Below are 20017 nucleotides of genomic sequence, written 5' to 3' on the forward strand. Positions count from 1 at the left end.
GTGGCCCGGGGAGGCTCTCCCCAGCCTGGCTAGGGTTCGGAAGCTTGGCCCGGACCAGGAGCTTGTGCTCCGTCCCAGTGTCCCAGGGAGCGGGAGCCCCCCGTCCTGCAAGCCAGCCGAGGGTCCGTGCGCTGGGGAAGGGTGTCCACCGGGGCCCAGGGAGGCTCTCCCCGGCCTGGCTAGGGTTCTGAAGCTGGGACCGGGCCTGGGGCTCGTGCTCCGTCCGGCAGGCCCCGGTGTGCGGGAGCCCCCCCCCCCCCCGTCCTACAAGCAAGCCGAGGGTCCGGTTGCTGGGGAAGGGAGTCCACCGTGGCCCGGGGAGGCTCTCCCCAGCCTGGCTAGGGTTCGGAAGCTTGGCCCGGACCAGGAGCTTGTGCTCCGTCCCAGTGTCCCAGGGTGCGGGAGCCCCCCGTCCTGCAAGCCAGCCGAGGGTCCATGCGCTGGGAAAGGGTGTCCACCGTGGCCCGGGGAGGCTCTCCCTGGCCTGGCTAGGGTTCTGAAGCTGGGACCGGGCACGGGGCTCGTGCTCCGTCCGGCGGGCCCCGGGGTGCGTGAGCCCCCCGTCCTGCAAGACAGCCGAGGGTCTGGGTGCTGGAGACAGGGGTCCACCGGGGCCCAGGGAGGCTCTCTCCGGCCTGGCTGCTATCAGAAGCAGGGACCGGGCCGGTGTGCAGGAGTGGCTGGCTTTATCTGCTACGCTGACGGAGCGTAGTTTTCTGCCCACCCCTACTCAGCACCATGTGACTCCGGGCAATAGATCAATTTCTACAACGGCCCCTAGCGCCTTGAGACCCGTAAGGGTGAGTAGTTCGCGCTTTACAAATACGGATTTCATAAGGGATATTAAGTTAGATGACTAAAGTCATCTCATTTAAATGAAACAGCCCTGAACTTGATTTTTATGAGAGGAAATGGGCTACTCATGGAAGAGAAACGAAGAATTTTGGTGAAATAAAGATAATGGAGCTATGCAGCCCGCCAAATAAATGTGACGATTTAGCCAGATGCCAGATCATGTCACAGGTAGTACATACTGCAGGCATTCAGAGCAGACCTTGGAGGAATAGTACAGACTTCTATGATTAAAGACTACACCAAAAACTATTCTAACACATCATGGGAAAATGTCAGATAGAATTATTTGGGGATTGGCAGAACCCAAAGAGACCACAGTTCTTCACATCAAAGCCAAACGAGCAAATAACAGGAGCTTTTTACGCAGTGATGTCAAGGTATTGTCTCAAAACTTTGAAAATAACACATCTTAAAATAACACATCCCAATTAATAATTCTAAAAATATGTGCTTTGAATAATTAACACTTCCTAAAGTGCTTGCCCCAAAATATTTTGCAGTAAAGACAGTGTAAAAGGGGTCAAGGGACTGTGGGCGTACAGTATAAGGCATAGGGACTGAGGGGAGTTGGTTTGGGACATAGGGTTAAAGGTACAAGGTAAGGGTCAGGCATATATGGGTTAAGGACATAAGGACTTAGGGCATGGGATAAGAGTGTAGCGTGTGTGAATACAGTGTTAAGGGAGAAGGATTAATGTTCAGAGGGTAAGGGAACATGTTACGGGTAACAGGTGTGTGGTTTTAGATTAATGGCATAGGGCTAAGGGATAGGGATAAAGAGGTTAATGATATGAGGTTAGCGGTACAGGGTTGAAGGGAGTAGCGTTAAGCATTTTGTGATATAGGGCTGGCATTAAAAGTATGAGATTAAATATCTATGGCTAAGGGTTAGGGATCTGGAATACAACTGTTATGGGCAAACGGTTAAGGTTATGAGGTTAAGGGCATAGAGTATAGAGGTTACGGGTTGGGGTTAAGCGGACTGGATATAGGGCTATGGTACAGCATTAAGAATTTGGGATATAGGGCTGAAAGTCCGCCTATAGATTTTGACGTCATAGTGTTAAGGGTATATGGCTAAGGGATTAGAGGTTCAGTCATATTGTTAGGATTAAGATTAAAGGGCTAAAGTTATGAGGATTTGGTTTAAGGGTTTGGGGATATGGTGTTATGGTGTTAAGCAGCTGGAGTTGAGGGTTAACCCCTATGTTTGGTTTTGTTTAGTATCCCAGTTGGTTACATGAATAATTTAATGTGTGTTGTGGATTACCAGTTATTTTTAGACTATCTGTTCAAAATAAAAATAATTTGAAGTATTGCTCTTCTCAGTAACACTAAAGTATATAAAAAAAGTATACAAAAAGTGATGGATGGAATGCTTGAATTAACAGTAGAGTACGCCCAGACACCGGTCCCTTGCATACTGTCCCTGGAACCAAGCAATACCTGGCTGAGGAGCTTTAACTAGGACTAATCCAATGCTAGGATTCTTGTGTTCTGGTTCATGGAGGACCTGTCCTGGCATTTTGGGTTAGACTGTTCCCAATGGAGCAGGGTCAAGACAATTTCCATGTGGCTGGGACCAAGCAGAGGAGGCATAGTGTGCAAAGTGACGATGTAATAGGATGCAGGCCAGTGGCTGAGATTCAAGCATTCCATCCATCACTTTTTATTTACTACAGTAACACAGCACTTAATTTCTATGGCGAACACTGCAATTTTGAAGTGATACAATTAGAAACGTTGAAAACGAATTCATGCTATTGCTAAGGAACACAAATCCAGTGCTGCTTACACATTTGCCTGGTCTGCATGAACGTAATCCGTCTTAAATAATGCCACTTGTTCATCAGAAAACCGGATTAAAATGTTATTATTGCATTCTGAAAATACGGTACAAAGATGGCTGTACTTTGTTAATTTGATTTCTTGGGCAGTCAGATTGTGAACAACAAACTGCAGTTGGTGAAGAGACCACGTTTGATCACAGAAGAGGACTAAACATAACGTGCAATGAAAATTCTGGTCACACATGAAAGATCTTAATCTACGGAAGTGGTTAGCTAGCAAATGCCCTAATCTTAGCTGCAGACCTACAGGAAGGAGGCTCACAAGGCATTTGCACACTAACATGCTGTACTTCATACCTCTGCCTACCTTATCACCAACCAAAGGAAAGTCAAACACATTGTCGTTTATCTTAAAACTTGATGCCGGGCTCTCCTTATCAACTAGTTTCAAATGATGCCATATACAATGCTACCCACATGAAACAAGCACTGGTGAAGCATGGGTATAATCTATGAAATGAATGAAGAACTGTTTTTTATAAAATATTGTCGGGGAGAAGGAAAGAGCTCCTTGACAGATAACATGGGAGTGGAGAAGATGTGGCGCGGATGCCAAAGTTGCGGACTCGAGAGCTGGGGACCCCGGTTCGAATCTCTGCGGTTGTGCTACGTAATATCCTGTGTTTCTATGCAAATCACCTAATCTCTACGGGTGATAAATTGTTATAAAATTATGCTGCAAGAGTAAAAGCCACAACTTTATGAAAATAAAGTTCCACCAAAGCGAATGTTACCAGTATTTCAGCAGGAGACCGATAAAGAGAAGCAGGCGAGGAACAATCATCGGAAAATGCAGGAAAGTGTGCTACGGCCAATAGAAATGGAGGAAAGGTAAGTGGCGGGCACAGGAACCAATAAGAAGCCAGGAAAGAGGGGAGGTGGGATTTAAGTCCTTTTTAAGTTTATATTAAAAATCAATAGATTTCTCAAGCACAGCACAAGTGCTGTGCAGGGGAAACCAACAATGGATTATCTCGCAAATTACCTTCAAATCTCTTTCAACTTCCTAACAACTTGCATCTCATTCATATATAGGCTGGAAACTGAAAGGGGAACACTCTTTATCTGCCTGTGCCCAAGATCCCATGATATGCAGTCCTCTATCGTAGACGGCCTTCTTTCCATCCGTCTCATTGATGTACTAAAAATCCTCGCTTCACCACCTTACTGCTGCCTAATGGTTGACTCCTCCCTGTTTTGAACACTCTTTACAGTTTTCAATTGCCATTTGTTTAACACCACTAGGCAATATAGGAGTCACAACCATCTTTGATCTCTATTCTTTCAATTACAAACAACAAAGAATGAAGTCACTACATACCTCTTTAAAATCTTCCGCTCCCTCTGGACTAATTTATCCTCATGGTCCTCAAAATCTGGCCTCAAGACCGGGATAAAACTCCTACCATGCTGTATGACCAATGATTTATGGAGAGGGTATAGAGCTTCCATTTGTTTTCTTCTTAAACATTTAGCTTAGTACCTCTTGTTTAGCATCCCTGGGTCTTTCAACTTAACCATATTGCTCAAAAGCAATTTTCCAATTAAAAGCTTGACTTTGCATGTGGGTTGGAACTCGCACATCTCTCTCACTGTGCTTCCGATCCTTTTAAAATAAATATACAAATACTTCATCTACCAATCACTGCTCATAGGTGCACAACACCCTATGAAGCGATCTTTCCAAGGGTTTTCTCATGACCCCACTGTTGTAATGCTATTTAATGAAACACTGCAAAAAGAAAACTTGCAACTCTATCTGGACCCACACAACAGATGGAATGAAAGGCTTATTGATTTTTCAATGGCACTGTACAGTAGTTATTGTGACTATTCATGGTAAACTAGCTATTTGATTAATTTGGTGCAAAATGCATACTGAAGAGGCTGTGGGGATATTAGTTCATTCACCGAGGGAGATGACCTTAAATACAAGGGAACATTTTTACTTTCATCTTCAGAACTCATGAGTGCACTTAACACAGCCCTTAACATGGCAAAGAAAGGAGCACTTATGAGCAGCACTTTTTCAGATCAGATTCTTGAGCAGTGGAACTCCATTTTTGTCCATTGAGAATGCTTTCTGTGTGCAGCTATAGAGGGCGGAAGGGAGCAAGAGTTTTTGCCAATCTTTCTTAACTACCCTGTCAATAATCTGAACCACCTCATGTGGTTGCCTAGGTACTCCTGATGAAGGTTTCTGTTAATGGAACAGACGTTTCATTTAGTCTTTGTGTCTGTACCAGGCTGATAGACAGAAGGAACTGCTGAACGAGTTACTTACCTTTGGTAGCGCCTTATCTGGTAGAGACATGATCTAGCCACATATTCCTTACCTTTAATTTTCCCAGGCGTCAGACTCAATCTGAAAGACATTTCTTCAAGCAAAACCCTTGCGCAGCAGTAGGTGGCGTCGGTAGGCACCGCGTGACTTTGTCAGTGTCGTCCGCGCTGGAAGCAACACATACGTCACCGATATTGGTGCCACCTTGGCATGTTGATGTCAGTTACTTTTTGATGACCTTCCACACCAGAAGATAGGAGCCATGAAGTGTACTGACATTGGTGTGTTTGAAAACTAAGGTCCTGAAAGGGATCAGCCCTGACTAGAAACAAATCGTATGAGTCACGGCCCACTATGCACCGGCGTAGCTATATATTTCTACGTCATACTCCGACATTCCCAATATCAGGGGTTATACACAATAGACAGCTGCGTAGATCTTATTCGATATGCACGATCATCATTGATGCCTTCTATTATTAATTTCCAAGTCATCACCTATGTGCCTCGTCACTATTTTTAATTTTCTAGTTACCACTATTTCGCCACTGAACCATCGTGCCTTCAAAAGTGTTTGCCTTCTCAAATATTGTTTCACTGCCTGGGGTTATACCCAGTATACAGAAGCCAAGACTCCTTGCAATGGTCTGACATAGATGCCATGAACATAGAAAACATCCTGGCTACCGCTTCCATTTTTACATTTTGTTTTATTTTTTATTTTTCCTTATAATATTTTTTAAGTTACCACCATTCCACCTCTGCACTACCGTGCCTTACCATGTTTTCGCTTTCCCAACAATGAATCCATCCCCTAGTGGTTGAAGAGGCCACGCACCGATCACAGAACTGTACGTGGTGAAGGGACCGGGAGCAATCACTAGTTTTCCGGCGGGCAAACGAGTCTACCGTATTTAAGAACCATTGCGAGTGCCGTCTCCTTGTTACTCTACAAGTGGAGACGAACTTTGCTGCTGAAGCCGACACGTGCAGCCTTCTCCGGTTATTCTTGAAATATCTTCAGAGTGGGTAAGAACCACTAGAAGCCACTGCCTTTCTATTAGGCCATGCACGCCATACGTACTAGCACTTACACTTACTTTTCCCTACTTTTTAGAATCGGTAGAGATTTTCCTGTTCTACACAGATTGTCGTGGTTGGAACTAACAGTGAGCAATATAATAAACGGATTCCGATAAAACCGACGCTCGCGGCATCTCATTACAAACCGATGAGTCACATAGTGAGCCTCATGGGTAAGAGCATCTGGCACTGGGATTTTTTCAATTGAGCTATGGCTAACACAAGTCCTGAACCTTGTTTTTCCTGTTTATAGTGAAATGCGATATCCTCATGTCTTGCCACTACATGGACACATATTGACGCAGCAATCAATTACAGCACGCATACAACTGTCAGTTACTTACCCTCACTGGGGTAAGTTTCCCTACAATTCAGCTATAGTATTGATCTTACAGCAACATACCTAAATGAGGACTCTTTTTTCCTATCTTTCTTGTTCCCAAATCTTGCTAGATCCCGGCTGTGTCCCATGCGAGTACCCTCCCTCTTATTTTCACGTCCTTGGGGTGCACTTAATTCGCTCTGACAGCAGATTCTTATTTCAGGTACTATTACCAGCCTACGGTTAGCTTGTATCCAACTGTCCTGCTTTCTTAGGCCTTCACTGATACAATTTATAATTTTTTCAGAAGTCCCTGCATTGCTAGGTTCTGAAGAGACCCCTCATTGTTGGCGGGGTCGAAACGTCGACAAATTCAAATTAAACTATTTATCGGCCTCTATTACTGCATTAGAAGGCTGTGTCCATTTGTTATTTGTGCTTTGGTCAACTTTGTAACTATAGAAACCGTCTTTTTATGTCACAAAAATGTCACAAACTGCTATGTAGGTTTCATGTTCACTGGGGACATTGTGCACCGTATTCTAAATATATATTGAAAATTGTGTAGATAAACTTTTGAACTTACAAACATCTCGCAGTTTATAGTGTTATATCTCTCTTTGACAACCACCTACCCCTTTTACCGCCATTGAGCCTGTGATTATTATTGACTATTAATTGCATTGGTCCATAGGAACCATTGTTTCTGTTTATATACTATGTACCCTAGTTCTGTGCAAGTAGGGTGTCCCTTGTCTCTCATACAAAACTGAAGAAACCTGTCTGCAGTGCGGGGAGGATCTGTAAGGAATCTGCGGCTACATCATGACTCTACCAGAGAAGGCGTTACCGAAGACAAGTAACTTGTCATCTGATAGAAACATCTATCCACAGATTCCTTACCTTTGAATAGATACCCAAGCAATACCATCCCCGGAGGAGGGACGGAGGACAAGTTCTGATTAGAAAATGCTGCTGCACTATATGGCAGTCCCTGCAGGCTTGAATGTCTCAGCAGTAATGCTTGGTAAACGCGTACAGGGATGCCCACGTTGCTGCCCGACAGATGTCCAGTGGGACCCTACTTGCTAACCCAGTGGTAGCAGGCTGAGCTCTAGTGGAATGGGCCCATAGGTCTTTAGGAGGCTGCTTCTTTGCCAAAGCATAACAAACCTCGATGCAAAGGACGACCCAGCACAAGATGGTCCTCTTCTGCACCGCAGACCCTTCTTTGCTCCACCTTACCCCACAAGTAGTTGGTCGTCCACCCAGAACTCTTTTGTGCGGTCAAAGTAGAACAACGTTCTTTTTGGGTTCAGACGGTGGAGTCACTCCTCTTCTTTAGAGGGATGCAGAGGAGATTAGAAAGTGTGCAAGGTGACAGATTGTCCCACATGGAAAGGTGTAATCACTTTCAGGAGGAAAGAGGCTCCAGTGAGAAGCACTAACTTGTCAGGAAATGTTGACAAGGAGGGAGGCTTGGATGACAAAGCCTGCAGCTCACTCACCTTTCTGGCAGAAGTAATTGCCACTAAAAAGGCTGTTTCGACAGCGAGCAGCTGGAGGGGACAATTATACAAGGGCTCGAAAGGAGCACACATGAGGAAGGTGAGAACCAAATTGAGGCCCCACTGAGGCATAATGAAAGTGGCAGGTGGGAACATATGTACAGGGCTTTTCAGAAATATATGTACAATGGGTGATATAAATAATGAGAGTTGGTATGGCAGCCTCAGGAAGGCAGACAAAGCCGAAAGATACCCTTTCAGGGCGCCCAATTAAGATCCCTGCCGGGCAATGGTCAAAATAAAAAGCAACACATCAGAAAGGGAAGCAGCCAGAGGGTCAATAGAATTTTCTGTACCATATGATACCAATTTGTTCTACAGGCAGTTGTATACCGTTTTGGTGAAGGGACGGCTGGCCGCCAATAGAACACCGCAGACTTTGAGTGATGATGGTCGACAGCTTTTGACCATCCTGTCGATCTCTATGCAAAAGGCGTTGAGTTGACAGGTTCGGGTGGAAGACCCTCCCCTGGTGCAGCAAAAGAAGATCCTCCTGAAGGGGCAGCCTGATCGGAGGATCAATGCTCATTTGCAGAAGCTCGGGATACCAGACTCTCTGTGCCCATTCCAGAGCCACAAGGAGGATTTGGGCCCAGTCATTCCTGATCTTCTTGAGAACTCTGGGCAGGATTATTATGGGCGGAAAGGCGTACAGGAGGCCTGAGCTCCACTCGAGATGAAAAACATCTCTGAGCGAGAGCGGTCTTGGAAACTCAAGTGCACAAAACTGTTGGCGTTACAAGTTTTCGGCAGAGGCAAACCGATCTAACCAAGGCTCTCCCCACTGTTGAAAGAGACCTTGTGCCACCTTCAGATAGAGATGCCACTTGTGACCGGTAGGCATCGATGGCTGAGTTTGCCCTCCCTGCTAGGTGTTGAACCACCAGGAAAATGCCCTGCTGTTCCTGCCACGTCCAGAGACTTAGCGACTCTTGGCAAATGGTCCACGACCCCGCACCACCTTGTTTGTTGCAGTACCACATGGCAGTAGTGTCTGTGAACACTTGAACTAGCCAACCCTTTATGGAGAGTAGAAACGCTTTCAATGCCACCCAGAGTACTTGGAGCTAAAGCATGTTAATGTTGAGTCTGGGTTCCGCCAGAGACCAGAGTCCTCTGATCTTCACCTCTACCAGACGGCCGCTGCGTTCCAAGAGAGAAACATCTGTCACTACTGTAAGATGGTTACACCGGACCTCTGGCTACCCAACCCTCGTCCGCACAGGGGTTAGACTGAGTTAGGGTTGGAGTGGTTAATAGCCCCTTCTGTGGCTACAAAAGGATCAAAAGGCAGACTGAGGATGGGGTGGCAGCGGAGAGGCCCAAGGACATGAACATAGCCCGGGATTCCGTAAAGCGCTCCTGTGCCGTGTCTCCCTTGTCTTCGAAGAGACGGGTGTCATCAAAGGGCATTTCCATGAGAGAGGCCTGGACATCCCCTGAAAATAAAGACATTTTCAGCCAGGCATAGCGTCTGACAGCCATAGTTGTGGAAATTAGTCTGCCCAGCGAGTCAGTCTTGTCTAAACCACATCAAAGGGAGAACTTTGCTGCATCCCTACTGTCTGATACTGCTTGGGAGAGGATGTCCCAGGACCTGTGGCACCACTTGTGCAACGTTTTCCCACAGAGAGTTGAAATAATGGCCCAATAAGCATGCAGTGTTCACTGACCGCAATGCAAAGCTGGCGGAAGAAAGAATTTACTTACCCAAACTATCCAGCCTCTTGGATTCCATGTCTGGGCTAGCGGCAGAGAACGCGCCATAGGAAGTGGAAGCTTGGACCACCAAGCTCTCTGCGGTGGGTAGTGAGGAAGTTTGGGTCACCCTTGGCAGGGCGCTGTTGGGGGGAATCGTCCTGTGTGTGCTGGGCTTGGACCAGGTTCCCAGAAGGACGTATGCGAGGGCTTCGTTGAATGGGAGCAAGGGTTCTGAAGGGGAATCTCCCAGCTGTAGCACCTCTATCAAGATGTTAGTCTTGACCGCCACTGTGGGTAGCTTAAGGTCAAGGACCTCAGCTGCATTGCGCACTACCATTGTATTAGATGCACCCTCCGCCTAACCACGTTAGGAAGAGAAAGCATGCCAGTGTATGGGGAGATATCCAGACCAAAGGCCTCACCCAATCCCTCATACCAGTCCATGATTTGGTCATACTGCTGGTATTCTAAAGGGACCAGTGAGCCTTTCCATTCTTCTCCCAGGCCCGGTGTGAGAAGTTGGCATGGTATATGCTGTTCACTAGTTAAAGTGGACACATTGCACCAGTACAATTCGACTCTTATGGTAGATAGGTTTAAGACAACCTTTAAAGAAAGCTATCCTAGTGGTAGCTGTGGAGAGCAGCCTTCAGGCTAAGTCTTGGAGGAATGTAAAGCAGCTTGTTTTACCACATAATCTCTTGAATTACCAAATGAAAGGACACCACACAGGTATATATATCAAATATATATGTATTTATTACTAGACAACTCTCTACTAATCTCTTTATGAGATTAGAAGCCAGGAACATATGCACAAATCAACGTTTCACAGTAAATTAAGCACAAATATGTCTGGGGCCCTAGGGGGCGTACCAGACCATATACTAAAAAAGAGACTGAAGAACAACGACTTGCAAAGGGACAAGGCCTAGGGCCTTAGAAGTGTTGGGGCCTCACGAAACCACCCAAGGCAGGTAAGTAAAGGACCCACGGGGGACGCATGCAGTGGGTTAACACAGCCGCAAATCCCCGTTGACTTCAATGGAGCAAGTCACAATTGGAAATTAAGAGTTTTAGGGCACTTCGGGAGAGTCTACAAGCAAGTCACTTACAGGGTAAGTAGTTCTAGAGCCAACACCCACAGGAGCACCATAGTGCTGGAGTTACCTCACCCAGGGAAGCCGGGTGCACAGGTGTCTTTTGGTGTCTGGTCGCGGCATCGTTTTCAATGGGAGCCAATGAAGACTTGCTGCTTGTGAAGACAGAAGAAGTGTCCGGTGGAATCCAAGCCTGGATTCAGAAGAAGGAAGACCTGAAAGCAGAGGGGACAATGTTCAAAGTCACTTGGCAGTGACCCGGGGCAAGGAAGATGGATGCCCACAGTCGTCGCAAGTCTCGTGGAAAGGACAAAAAGTCAGCGGTGCAGACCAGCAAGGTCTGGGGGACTCACCCAGCGAGGGTAAGTCAGGGCAGACCTGGAGCAACCAGGGAGCCCTTTGGAATTGTAGGAAAGTCTTCAGGGGACCCACAAGCCAGCTGGCAAGGGATCGCGAAGACGCCTCAGGAGGATCCACTCAACAGGGGCCCACGGTCACTCGGGACGGGGTAGGTCTCTGATCTTTGGAGGGATCCCTGCTAGAGGCTTGGACCACACGTGGCCCGAAGCACAGGTTCGTAGAACGTCGTGAAGGGGTTCCACTCGAAAATAGTGCACTGTACCCAGGGATTGCGGTTCCTCGTCACTCGTGGGGTTCACTTGCCTCAGCGTCACTGGGGACTCACGATGGCCTTGGAGAAGTCAGGAAATCCTCTTCCTGGGCTGCAGGGACTTCGGGCTCCGGCGGGAGCGGTGGAGTTTGCGACCGTAGTTTGTAGTTTTTGGTGCCTGCCAAGCAGGGGAGTCACTCCTTGACTCCAAGGGAGATTCTTCAGTCTTCCAGAGGTAGTGGAACGTCGAAGGTCCGGGATTCTTCTTCAGAGCATCGTCCAGGGGTATCTAGTTTGCAATGGAAAGGGTTCCCTAACTTATACTGGAAGGAAGGGAGGGACTAGCTCTATGACCCTACCTATGGGAGGGTCAGGTGAGTGGGTGGCTACACCCACTTCACTTTGTCCAGTTTCGCGCCAGAGCAGGGGCAGGTAGCCCCTGAGCCGGTTTGAACTGGTGTATGCACAGAGGAGCCTACTGCTCCCCCAGTGCAGGACTTCAAAGCACTCTAAGAGTGCAACCACCCAGCCCCAATACACTAAACCTTGTCTGGGAGGTGGTCACACCTCCCTGTGACAGGATATCTATTGTTGGGCTTCCTCCACTGCGAGTTTCGGTCATCAGCAGGAGGGCAGTCCTGTGTCTGTGACTGGTGGCATCCATTTTGTGATGCCAGGGCTCTTCAGGATTCTACCGCGTTTCCACAGTAGGTACATGTCTATCCCTCTAGAAGGGTGGGATCATACTCCCACACCAGTTACTGGTGTGGGGGTATGATTCCAAAGCGGTTGACACTAAACACAACATGTTTTGATGCAGCCATTCCAAAGTTAGCATTTACCGCGAGGTTATAATGCACTTAAGAGTATATGGTTTGACTGCATTCACAAACAGCCCCAGATAATGGTCTCTGAGAGCTGCAGAGGGGCCCTGCTCGGGCAGAGGCACCCCCTCACATGGAAACCAAGCACCCTGCCTTCAGGATCGATAGGGCCTGCCTTAGAGGTGACTGATAGGTTTAAATGTGTGTGCAAGAGAGATATAGGGAACCTATACCTCGTGAGGAGTGCTAGCACCACCTCACCCAGGCTGCAGTAGCAGGCCTGTGGTGTCAGATTTAGTCTGCTTCCCAGGGGTGGCATAATACATGCTTCAGCCCCTGGTAGGCCTGTGAAGTACCCATGCCCTTGGTACCTAAGGTACCATATACTAGGGACTCATAAGGCACCACAGTATCCAATCACTAGTGCACCTAATATGCACTCCATGTCATTTAGAGAGAACAGAGAGGCTGGGGCCCGAAACCAGTGCAAGCATCAGAAAAAAAGTGGGGACAACATAAGAGGCAGATCCTACTCTCCTACACCGGCCTGTCTGAATAAGGCTCAGGAAACAACATAGGACCAATGGGCCTTGTTGGCACCAGAATTGGCATTGGTCGACGCAGTGCCGACTTAATGTCGCCAGGGATCAGGATAGGGCTAGGTCCCCATGCACTGGGAGCATCTGTGTAAGGACCGGCATCGGGGAAGGTCGCAGGTGCATGACTGGCGACGGTCTGGATCGGGGCACTGGTGCCCGAGCTGCCGGCACAGAACCCGATGGAGCCCCCACTTACAATGTGGGGCCTGAAGGTGCGCCGGAGATGTCAGGTCACTCAAAAATGAGGCGCATGTCCTCAAAGACGTTTCATTTAAACAGGGGGGGTTGCTCCGGCTCCTGGAAAAGCGTGGAGCTGACCCAGGTGCAGGTTTTGGAGAACAAGGCCTTAAACGCCGATGTTCCTACATCACATCAGACGATAGACGGGAGAAGTCTTATGCCGCTTATCCGAGTGTCTCAGGATTGTGAGTGGGACGAAGGGTACTTGGGACTTTTGCAGAGGTCCCAGGACTTTCCTCTCGACCGGGACCGAGAACTCTGAGAAGTCGGGCGTGGAGTTGCCGGACGGGCTGCAAGCAGCTTTAGGGACCGCACCCTCAAAGCCTGTGGAGCCATGGCCCGGCAGTCGGAGCACGACTTTGAGTCGTGGTCGCGCTTCAGACACCACAGGCAAACCAAATGCGGGTCCATCACCGACATGGCTCAGTGACAGGTGCGGCACGGTTAGAACCCTTAAGTCTTACTAGCGGACATGACTTCCTACACACCAAAAAAGCGGTCGACAAAAAATTGAAAAGTCCTGTCAAAAAGTGACAAAGGGTAGCTCTCTTCCCGGATCAGCGCTTGACTGTCATGAAAATAAAAGAACTGACATCAGCGCGCAGAGGTGACGCCTATTTAGGTGACGTGGACATCGCCGCCAATGCCACGCGGAGCCAACTGATACTACCTACCTGCGTGCAGGGGTACTGCTTGAAGAAAAATCTTCTGGATCCGGTCTGACGCCTGGGAAATTCAAAAGGTAAGGAATCTGCGGCTAGATGTCTGGTGCACAAGCTCCCTTACTGAAACAGTAGCAAGCAGAAACACTGTACTTTTCACTAGAGTAGTAGCAAGGTGATAAATGAGTACAATGATTATTTTATCTTTTGTTTTAACTTTCTATTATTTCTTGCAAAAAAGACCATACGTACTATTTCAATCTAGTTAAAATCTTTCTAGGTCAGCCAAGTCGCAGTCATTTCTTAGATGTAAAGACTGCAAAAGTGGGCAGATCTGAGGTAAACATATACATCAAACTACAACAAATGTAGGTAATTAAGAGATAGGTAAATGTTATCTTACCTTTGCATATGCCTTTCCACCTTTTAATTCCTGTGAAAAAAATTGAAACTGCTCAACACCAACTCAACAAAAAAGCATTATGTAATAAGTTGCTTATTATTTTATGAAAAGAAAATAACGACATGTTAGACAGAGGTCATTAATTACAAAAAAGCAGACATTTGTAAGCATGTTTTCTCATTTTAGTAATACATCAATTTAAACATAACTCGCAAGTAAACCGAACAATTAGAAATAAAGTTCTGAAATCACCTTTGTGTAACCCTTCCTTCAGTGAGTTATGATCGGCTTAATACCAAACAACTACTAAGGGCAATTATGCAGCAATGACAGTAAGTTATTATTTGATAAACAACATTTTGTTAGAATTGTTACAGCAGCACCATCAGGTTAAAGCAGAAGAGGTGATCCATGGAATGACTAGAGTTCAGCATTGTGCTATACACTCATTACTAGATGCTAGCAAAACACACTCCTTTGGAAAACAACATTTCCCTGAACCAAAGGATGGTTAAGGGAGAAAGAAACACTTAAGTGATGCAGTTCACCAATGATACCCCAGAATGTATTATATTATATAATCGTACTTAGATCCTTCTTTCTTTGCTAATGACAGTAAATAGTGTTTTAAGATTATTGATCTGCATGCGCATTTGAGTTATGCAATTGTTTTTTAAGCATTATGCAAGCATTTTGTTCCCAGGAGTAACAGACTTCTGACTGGAGCAAATGCTGCTCTGTGCACACATTAGGAGCCGATCCCTTATGTGATGAGTAGTATGCAGTCAATGGCAACAGCGGGATGAGAAATCATATATGAAGGCTTCTTAAACACCTCTCTAGTTGGAAGCCAAGAGCTGTCTCAGCACTTTGCAGACCATAAAGCAAGCGTGACAGGCCGCAACAATTGGTGATGGCCAAGTTGCCTTAAGGAGTCATGATGGGGGTCTTCAAAAGACTATGGTTGAGGTGTTGGGTAACACTTGAGTGCATTCATATTACTGCACGGCAGGAGCCAGACAGAACAGTGCCTAAGCCTTGGACAATCCCAAGCAAGAAATGGGAAAGTCCCTTAGGCTGCCAGAAATACTGGTTTGGTAGACCTTGCTACTGCAGCGTGCTACATTTCTTGAGGCTCTCAGGGAGGGGGGAAAAAGCGCAGCACACCAGAAACAGAAGGCCTTGGAAATATCAGAAACCACCACTGGTGGTCTCTTATTCCTTAGTGTGAGAGTGCTGTCCTTCCAACTACCATATAATCAGAATGAACAGGACACAGAGGGCTATGCTAACTCCATTAAACTGAAAATGGAAGCATGAGTGAAATGGGCAGGTAAAAGGCAAATGCTACTTACCAGTATGCATCTGTTCTTGGCATGTAGAGCTGCAGATCTACACACTGTGCATTGATCGCATCTGGTGTTGGGCCCGGATGTTGCAGTTGTTTTTCTCTTGGAAAGTCTTTGGAAGTCACAAGGTATGCGACTCCTCCTTTGGATCGTATTGCGCATGGGCTTCGGCTCCATCCTCAGATTGTTTTTCGCCAGCATGGAAATGATGGAGCCTAGTAATAAACAGTGAAGATGCCCATGTGTGTTGTATCTAAATAAGATAAACTGGAACAGATAAAGGTAGCCGGGACGGCGGGTGGGCGTGTTTAGATCTGTAGCTATACATGCCAAGAACAGATGCATGCTGGTAAGTAGCATTTGCCGTTCGAGGCATATGAGCTGCAGATTACACACTGTGCATAGATTGTATAGCAGTACCCATCCCTAGCGGTGACCACCAGTATCTGTTGCAGTGGTTTGAAACAATGTTTTGAGTACAGCCTGGCCCACACTAGCTTGTTGCTTAGCCTGCACATCTACACAATAGTGTTTAGTGCAAGTGTGCGGTGTTGACCATGTAGCTGCTTTGCAGATAGCATCTAAGGGGATGTTCCCTAAGAATGCCATGGAAGCCCCTATTTTACGTGTAGAGTGGGCTTTAGGGGGAACAGATAGCGTTCGTTTTGCTTTGTGGTAGCAAATTTGAATGCATATGACAATCCACCTAGCTATCCCAGATTTGGAGATGGGGTTGCCTTTATATGGTGGTGAGAAGGAAACAGACAGTTGTTTGGTCTTACGAAAGGGTTGTGTTCCCTCGATGTAGTAGAGTAAGGCTCATTTGACATCTAATGTGTGAAGAGCTCTTTCTGCAACAGTTTGTGGTTGCGAGAAGAATACAGGTAGTTCCACAGATTGGTTTAGGTGAAAAGGAGAAATGACTTTAGGGAGGAATTTTGGATTAGTACGGAGAACAACCTTGTTATGGTGCATTTGCAGAAAAGGTTCTTGAATGGTGAGTGCTTGTATCTCACTGACCCTTCTGAGGGAAGTGATGGCTACAAGAAAAGCAGTTTTCTATGTTAGGTACTCGAAAAAGTGATAGCTGTTGCCTGTTTTGCAGGTAAACTGCTATGGCTGCAAGGTGCAGTCTAATAGACGTGTAGGCTAGATTGCATCTTTGGAGGTGTAGTAAATAGCCTATGATGTGTTGAATGGACACATCTAGGGGATCGAAGTTATTGTTGTGGCAATAGACCACAAAATGTTTCCACTTGGCTGCGTAGCAAGCTCTAGTGGTAGGTCGCCTAGCCTCTCTAATGACATTCATACAGTCAGGAGGAAGATTCAGATAACCGAATTCTAGGATTTCAGGAGCCAGATCGCAAGGTTGAGTTGAGCTAGGTCCGGGTGCCTGATCTCTCCATGGTTCTGGGTTAAGAGGCTTGGAGAGAGGTGTAACTTTTGATGCGGTACTACAGATAGTTCCAGCAGTGTGGTGTACCACGGTTGTCTGGCCCACGTTGGAGCTACTAGAATGAGAGTGAGGGAGTGTTGTTGTAGTTTGCGCACCACTAAGGGAATGAGTGGGAGAGGCGGAAAAGCATACGCAAATCTGCCTGACCAGTTTATCCATATCGCATTGCCTTTGGACAATGGTTGTGGATATCTGGCGGCGAAGCTAGGGCATTTGCCGTTTTTGTGGGTGGTGAAGAGGTCTATCTGTGGATGCCCCCACATTTAAAAGTACAGGTGAAGAACTTGTGGATGGAGTTCCCACTCGTGGATTTGTTGTGTTTGTCTGCTCAGCAGATCTGCTATAGTGTTCTGGACTCCTGGGACATATTGGGCTAGGAGGAAGATTTTTTGGAGTATGGCCCATCTCCATATGCTCTGTGCTAGTTGAGAGAGCTGCAGAGAGTGTGTGCCGCCTTGTTTTTGTATATAGTACATGGCTGTCATGTTGTCTGTGTGGACTAGGACAGCCTTGCCTGATATGTGTGTTTGAAATGCCTTTAGTGCTAAGAATATTGCTAGTAGCTCCAGATAGTTGATGTGGAGCAACTTTTGCTGAGGTGTCTGTCCACCTGCCATGCATGGTGTGATGTAGTAGGTGAGCTCCCCAGCCAGAGAGTGATGCGTCCGCTATCAGTACATTCTGAGGAACAGGGTCCAGGAACGGTCGCCCTTTGGAAAGATTTTTGGTGGCCCACCACTGCAGAGAGCGATGGGCACGACCATCTACCAACACCAGATCTGTCATTTGACCCTAGGCCTGGTTCCATTGGCGTGCCAAGCATTCTTGGAGAGGACGCATCTGGAGTCTTGCATGAGTTACTATGAATATGCAAGAGGTCATCTTTCCCATGAGTTGCATGAACACACGAGCTGGAAGAGAGTGTTCTGGTTGAAATTTGGCGCATAGGGCCTGTATGTTTGCTATCCTGGCAGGACTGGGGTAGGCTAGCGCTCTTGAGGTGTCTATCGTGGCACCTAGGTATTGTTTTATGTGGGACTGTTGCAGATGGGACTTCGTGTGGTTTACTGTGAAGCTCAGTTCATGAACTAGCTGTATAGTAGCGCGTGTTGTACACACTGGTTGTATGAGCTGGCTTTTAATAGCCAGTCGTCCAGGTATGGGAAGACGTGTATGTGTTGTCTTCGTAGATGTGCTGCCACGACCGCTAGGCACTTGGTAAACACTTGCGGTGCTGTGGTGACTCCGAATGGGAGCACTTTGAATTGATAGTGTTGACCGTCCACTACAAACCTGAGATACTTTCTGTGAGCTGTGTGAACGGGAATGTGGAAATAGGCCTCCTTGAGGTCTAGGGTGGCAAGGAAGTAGTTTTGGGAGAGCAGGGGAAGTACCTGCTGGAGTGTGACCATGTGGAAATGGTCCGAATGTATATAGTGATTTAGGGGTCTGAGGCCCAGGATGGGCCTTAAGAGTGTCGTCCCTTTTTGGTATGAGGAAATATAGGGAGTAAACTTCCATATTTTGTTGTTGGGTAGGAACTGGCTCTATCGCACTCTTTTGTAGGAGGGAGATTACCTCCTGCTTGAGAAGTGACGAATGTTACTGTGACATTGGACGGTGTTTTGGTGGAATGTTTGGGGGATTGATTTTAGTTCGAGGCAGTAGCCTGACCGAATTATTTGTGTTACCCATTTGTCTGAGGTGATAGTAGCCCAGACATGAAGGAAATTTTGTAGTCTGACCCTGACTGGAGTGGGATGGTCTGGGGGGAGTGAAGTGAAGTCATTGGGTAGGAGTGGAGGCAGAGCGGGAGGTATTAGTTTTGCCTCTGTCTTTATTGTTGTTACCCCTGTAGCCACGTCTCTGGTAACCCCTAGTGAAGGTGGATTGTGTAGGGGCTTTATAGGAAGTAGAGGCGCTGTCCGAGGAGTAGCCTCTAGATGTGCTTCGAAAGGAAGAACGGCGAAATGAGTGCCTAGGAGGGTGTGACTGTAAGGCACCCATAGATTTTGCTGTATCGGTGTCCTTCTTCATTTTCTCAAGGGCAAAGTCTACGTTTGGGCCAAAGAGATGTTCTTGGTCAAAGGGGTGGTTAAGGATGGAAGCCTGTACCTCTGTTTTAAAACCGGAATCGCGCAGCCAGGCATGCCTACGCAGGAGGACGCTGGTGTTAATTGCCCTAGATGCGGTGTCGGCAACATCGAGGGCACAGCGTATGGAGGTGTTGGTGATGGTTTTTCCCTCCTGGATTAGCTCGTTGGCTCTATTCTTGTACTTGTCAGGGAGGTGCTGCATGATTGCTTCTAGCTCATCATAATGTGCCGTGTCGTATCGTGCTAAAAGCGCTTGTGTGTTCGCAATGCGCCATATGTTGGCCGCCTGGGATGCTGTTCGCTTGCCAGAGGCATCTAGGAGTTTGGACTCTTTATCAGGTGGTGGTGCCTCGCCTGATGCCTCGGAGTTTGCACGTTTCCTTGCAGTGGAGACTACGAGGGAGTCTAGTGGTGCGGGCCTCTGATGTAGGTGGGGTCTATAGGGTCGGCCTAGAATTTCTTTTTGATGACCCTGGCTCTGACCGGGTCTTTCAAAACCTCTGGCGCGTGTTTGAGAACACCTTTAAGCATGGGCAGAATAGAAGTGGCCCTGTGGGTGGTATCAAAAGTGTCTAGGAGGAAGTCCTCCTCCACGGGGTCTGTATGGAGATCAACTCTGTGGTAGTGTGCAGCCCTATGTAGCAGTTCGTTAAACCCCAGAGTGACTTCTGGAGGGGGGGACGGTCTTGAAGGGTAAATGTCGTCCTGCGGGACGTTAGGGATGTCTGGGATGTTGTATTCGTCCCATGGGTCTGGGGAGCCTGTAGGAGTGGGGTCTCCTGTGGGTTGGTCATGGGGTCCCTCCCCTATGTCTTCATAGACATCGTCATCATCCTCATGTGGAGAGGGAGTGGGGGAATGATGAGGTAGGGGAGGCGGAGGACAAGGAGGAGGTGGAGGAGGAGCTGGAGGAGGGGGTGAGGGTAGTCTCAGAGGAGGTACCACAGTCTCTTTTCTTTGGAGGTGGAGCCGGAGAAGGCTTGTCCAGTGGTCTATTTTTGATGCTGATCAT

The 20017-nt window shown here is 47.3% G+C and overlaps 1 protein-coding gene across 1 annotated transcript in view; it reads right to left on the bottom strand.

The window, feature by feature from the left end:
* Positions 1 to 20017, bottom strand: part of EEIG2 (EEIG family member 2) — a 571287-nt gene that overhangs the window by 367088 nt on the left and 184182 nt on the right. Inside the window, exon 3 of the mRNA XM_085602240.1 lies at positions 14102 to 14131. Coding sequence (XP_085458366.1) covers positions 14102 to 14131 — 30 coding nt within the window. The remainder of the gene's footprint in view (positions 1 to 14101; positions 14132 to 20017) is intronic.

Source organism: Triturus cristatus, chromosome 4_2 (genome assembly GCF_964204655.1).
Source record: "Triturus cristatus chromosome 4_2, aTriCri1.1, whole genome shotgun sequence".
NCBI lineage: Eukaryota > Metazoa > Chordata > Amphibia > Caudata > Salamandridae > Triturus > Triturus cristatus.